Genomic DNA, 5,317 nt, shown 5'->3' with positions numbered 1-5,317 from the left:
CTCATTGCTATCAATAGTATGGTGTGCTAATGCTCTATTATGGCGATAAAGCTGATTGCAAAAGTCTCTTTGTTGCTGCTTATGCAGCTGCTAGTGCCATGTGTGGACGCAGGTAGCTGGCAGAGCTGCCGTAAAGTGTCCGTGGCAAAGTGTGGTGTAGGTGACAGCCGTAGTGGTGGCCACGAGTACCGGTATGACATTGAAGCGTACCGGTACAAGTGGACCAAATACCCACACGAAGCAACAAGCTACTGGGGGCCCTTTGTATCCACATTTGCTTTGAGTCAGATGCTCCAGTCCTGTCAGGTCTGCTCTAACGAAACAAGGCCTACCCAGGGGGGTCCCACTCTGAACCCCTCGCTGCAGTCGAGAACCAACATCATGATCGTTGACAACAACATCGGCACGCTTGGCACTGACAAGGCAGAGATCCTCTCTCAGATCCCATGTGGTATAATGTGCAGGATGTGGTTTGTGGGTTGTAACCTAACGACAATAGAGGTAGGGGCGTTTGCTAAGTTGCCACAGGTATCTACCCTGGTCATCTGGCGGAGCAATGTCCAGACTTTGAAGAACGGCACGTTTGCTGGGATGGAGGGCCTGAAGTATCTGCTGACCTTGGAGAACAACCTGACACATCTGGAGGTAACAAATAGCACTCATTGACATCCTTTTTTATGTGGGACTCATCTCAAAGTGGATATTCTTTGTAAGGCAGACAAGTCTCGTAATATGGTTCTTGTTGTGTTGTAAGATTGTCGTAAACATGAAGTTTATCTTCAACAATATGCGATGATTCAAATTGAACTTCGTGATCAGCCATCGTTTTCAACAATAATTCTGTATCGTGTATGTTTCTGCTAAAGGATGGCTGCTTCCATGGGCTGCCCAGGTTGTCCCAACTCGTCCTGGTGGACAATCAAATCCTGACGCTGTCGCCTGGCACCTTCCTTGGAGTGCAGCCACCCTGGTTTGACGTAAGTGCCAATCACATCACTAACGTAGCACCGGGGACCCTGCAGGCGATCAAGTCCGTAGAACGTATCGGTTTTGTGCAGAACAAACTGCGCTCGATCGACGCGGCGATGTTCCACGGGCTTGAGCGACTGCAAATCCTGAACCTGGAGGGTAACAAAATCTCCCACATTGCTGACGGCGCATTCCACTCAAACACAAAGTTGACTTCCCTAAACCTTGCAGAAAACAGGCTGACCTTCCTGTCTGGTGGCTGGTTCGAACAATCATTTCCAGGCGCTCTCGTCGTGTATGGAAATGGTGTTGCCGCCATTGCGCTTGAAGGGAGGGGGTTGTCTTGGAAAAGAATCTACATGAGCAATCGTCCGCGCTGTACGTGTGCCAATGATTGGCTGTACGAGAAAGGGGGCGGGACCAACCCAAAGTTCAAGCAGCGCTATAGAAGTACCATACGGGCAGCAAGCTGTCCCGCCTTGGCACTGATGCGAAACCTCTCCGCGCCAGTCTATCCCAGCGGCACACTGCCCTGCCCGCCACCGCTAGTGGAGATCGGTACAGTCGAACGTACAGGACCGTACAGGACCGTGGGCAGGGTGTACTGGGAGCAGCTGCCCCAAGTGACCTGCTGGGCCTTCCCTCCAAACGACTCACGACACTCGTTCAACATGACGTACGACAAAGACACGACCACACACGACAGTCTCCCGACAGGTAACCTAACCGTGAGAGTGGTGACCGACCTAAAGGCTGAGGGCTGGGTGAAATGTAAGGGACCAGAATCAGGAAATCACAGCCTGTGTTCTAACTACATGGGGAGATCCAGCTTCACCCTTTGGCTTGAGACCGCCGAGCCCTTGCCCTTTGGGAACACCACTTGTACGGCTTCTTCGGAAACTGGCTCCCACACTGCCGTCTTCGCGGCGAGCGCGCGCGCACACTCTGACACGACAACACTACAAGCGACAGAGCTCCCACACACAAACACGACACCACACTCTGCCAGTATTCCCTCTACACCACTGTCCACTAGCGCGACTCCTAGTAATGACCAAGACGACACAAACACATTGTACAAGGTGTTGGCTGTTGCAGGCTGGTTACTGGCTGTTGTTGAGTGGCCGGTGATTTTGTTCTGTGCCTGGTGTATGATCAGGCATAGCAAAGGCCCAGGTAACGGCGCAGGTTCATCCCGCAATGGCAATCATATCAACGCCTGCTCTAGGTGGCCTTTGTCAGGTGGCATCTCGGATGGCTCAGTGATCAGTCCTTACGCTGAGGGGCGTTTGCAGGATCACGACAGCTCGGGTGTTTCAGTGATCAGCCCCTACGCTGAGGGTGGTTTCCAGGACCACCCTGATCTGCGCAGGGCCGGTTCGTCTTGCTCAGAAGCCGTCCCGTACGGCCAGGCCAAGCTTGGCGCCGCGTACGCAGCCCGCCCCCGCGCGCAGACCCACCCCGTGCCGTCCCGCCCGTACAACACCGAGCGCCGCCGTCAGACACCAGACAGGGGAAGGGCCGTCGTGGCTGGCTATGGTCAAAACGGCAGCGATGAGTCTGGTGGCAAAAACTGCTACCAGCACCCAGTCATTCTGCCCAACCAGCAGGGTGCCACAAAGTCCCCCGCCTACCAGCAGAATGCCAGCGGCGCTCTGCGCACCGGCAAGGCAGCTAGCTACAACTCCCCTTCCCTGTCGGGTGTCACAAAGTCTCCCGTCTACCAGCAGAATGCCCGCGGCGCTCTGCGCTCTGACAAGGGAGCTTGCTACAACTCCCCATCCCTGGCCAGACACATCTAGACCCTACCCTGTCCTAGCCTGGTATCCAAACCTGTTTAATCTTCAAGCAAAGGAAAATTGCGGAGAGGACGAAATAGATTTGGCAGCTAAGATATGTCTGGATACCAGGCTAACATTGTCCAGCCCCAGCACATATGACCAGCAAAGTAGTCTGCCACTCCGTAGAGTCTATTTAAGCCAATAGCTACGAATCTGCACAGTAGTGAGCCCGACATTTAATTCTATTTCACTCCCTCCAATCAATATTTCAATTAAATTCTTTGCAAACATGGGGGGAGGGGTCTTTAAATATTATGGACACAGATAATAACATTTGCCTTAAATTTGGTCTGGTAAACAATTACATTTTAAGAGGATGGTACATATTATTTGTAGCGAATTTAAACTTTAAATGAAAGTGCCAATATGCCAAAAGAATATTTATGTAACAAAATGAAAAAGAAATGGCAATGTCTGGTAATATGATTATTCTAATCTGTTTAAGATTAAATTGGAAATGAAAAGAAAAGGCTGAAAATTCTGTGTATATTACCTTCTTTCTACATGTTTTCATTCTTTTTCAGGTTCTCTTTTTGTTGTTGATTTTTGCTTTGCTTCCCATTCATGCGTTTTATTATTAAAGCTTTGGCTAGCACTCCATATTTTTTCTTCAATTTTGTCTGAATTTCTGCCAAAATGTTTTAACGACTGCAGAGGAATTTCTTGGTATGATAAAAATGGTTACAGAGATAACATTTGGGGTTTTGACGAGACAACATAAGAAGTCATAGAAGCACATTTCGGTGTTGTAAAATATTAGGGTTTTGTAAAACGACATGGTAAACATTGCAGTTTTGAGATTGGCAGAATCATGCATAAATTCATTTCTGACAATTCTGTACAGCGCTAGTATACCGGGCTGAAAAAAAATAGAAATTCGGTATTTACTGCAAAATTTGGAAACTGAATGTATGCGGAGACTAAATTGTATACTACTAGTACTTCAGTCTCCTTGAAATTCCAGCTCCTAAAACTCCTAAAATTTTGACCAAAAGTGCAGAGATTCCTGTTGGAATAAAATATAGCCTGGATGCTGTCCTGCTTATATTATATAATTATGTGCTGCGTACTTAGATGTTGTTGTTTTTTTTTTTCAAATTTCTCAGGACGGTATCTAGGCTGTAGCTGGTACTACTATATAATGTACATATTATTCTAAAGACTTTCTTGTAAAATTGTATGTCAGTAGTACGTAGCCTTTGGAAACCAGGAAGGAGGATAATTCTGCCTTAGAAAGCCTGTTTCATGTATGAAATTATCCGGTCAAACGGCTCTCTAAGAAACGACATGCTTCTTATTCCAATTTTTTTACAAAAGACATTTTATACTCCTTTCTGGTTCAAATTAAAAAGACATAAACAATATGTAAGTGAGACAGTGCAGGTGGTGTCAAAACCTTTGCAAAATATTGTCTATAACAATAATTCACCATGATATTTGTTAAACCATAGTCTGACAAAAATATATCATAGCATTCATGAACTATTCTAACACAAGCATCATAGCAAAATAAATTAAAAATCATAGCATTGTCTAAAAATGACTGGAGAAAAGCATCCGAGTGTTTGGACTGAAACCCAAAAGCCGTGATGCAATAAGCTCCTAGGACTCGAACTCGCGACCTTCTGATCCACAGCCATGCTGCATATTGGTCACTACCTATTTGGGGTATTCTTGCTTGCTGTGCATGTAGCATTTACTGTTTCAGGTGGTGAAGTCATAATCATTTAAGATGGCGGGGTCATGAGGCAAACAATTGGGAACTGGAAAAAAGAACACAGGCAATTGAACACATAAATGTAAACAATTGATGTCATTTGCCAGACCCAGTATTTTGCACCAATACAGCTACAGGCTTTGTTTACAAACCTGTTATTTACGAAAATCAAGAAATCTGTATATGACATGACTCTCTGTACAGTGAGTGCAGGTGCATATGTATCATACATGTGTGTCTAATTAATAATAATTATAAGCCCATTAAAAACCATAATCCTTCCATATACATGAGGCAAAATGAGCTATTCTCCCGCGGAAGCAAAACGCTTCTCATGTGCAAGAATCATGAACTGTTCAGTTAACTGTCACATCACTGTTCCTCCTCCAGTCTACTTTTACAACACTACTGTCTATCTGGGATCAAGTTAGCATTAGGGTTGCAGAGATAAACTTCAGCAACTACAAAACAGGGCTCCTAGGGTGTGACCATTACTTACACTGAAACCACACTGCACAAACTAGACTGGACCACAGGGTACGATCATTACTAACACACCGACTGAACCACACTGCACAAACTAGACTGGACCACAGGGTACGATCATTACTAACACACCGACTGAACCACACTGCACAAACTAGACTGGACCACAGGGTACGATCATTACTAACACACCGACTGAACCATACTGCACAAACTATACCGGGACCACATTGTGGTACATCTACGTACATCTATACCGTACTGGCCCACGCGAATTTATTCTAGTGGTACCGGTAGAGAATCC

The 5,317-nt window shown here is 46.2% G+C and overlaps 1 protein-coding gene across 1 annotated transcript; it reads left to right on the top strand.

Moving 5' to 3' along the window:
• The first annotated feature begins 39 nt into the window (after positions 1-39).
• Positions 40-2,771, top strand: LOC109479125. Its single transcript, XM_019780996.1, has 2 exons — positions 40-645; positions 867-2,771. The coding sequence occupies exons 1-2, from the start codon at positions 40-42 to the stop codon at positions 2,769-2,771; spliced, it is 2,511 nt and encodes an 836-aa protein (XP_019636555.1).
• Positions 2,772-5,317: the final 2,546 nt, after the last annotated feature.

This window comes from Branchiostoma belcheri, unplaced genomic scaffold (genome assembly GCF_001625305.1).
Source record: "Branchiostoma belcheri isolate BF01 breed outbred unplaced genomic scaffold, Haploidv18h27 scaffold47, whole genome shotgun sequence".
Lineage (NCBI taxonomy): Eukaryota > Metazoa > Chordata > Leptocardii > Amphioxiformes > Branchiostomatidae > Branchiostoma > Branchiostoma belcheri.
This window is presented reverse-complemented; position numbering and strand designations above follow the sequence as displayed.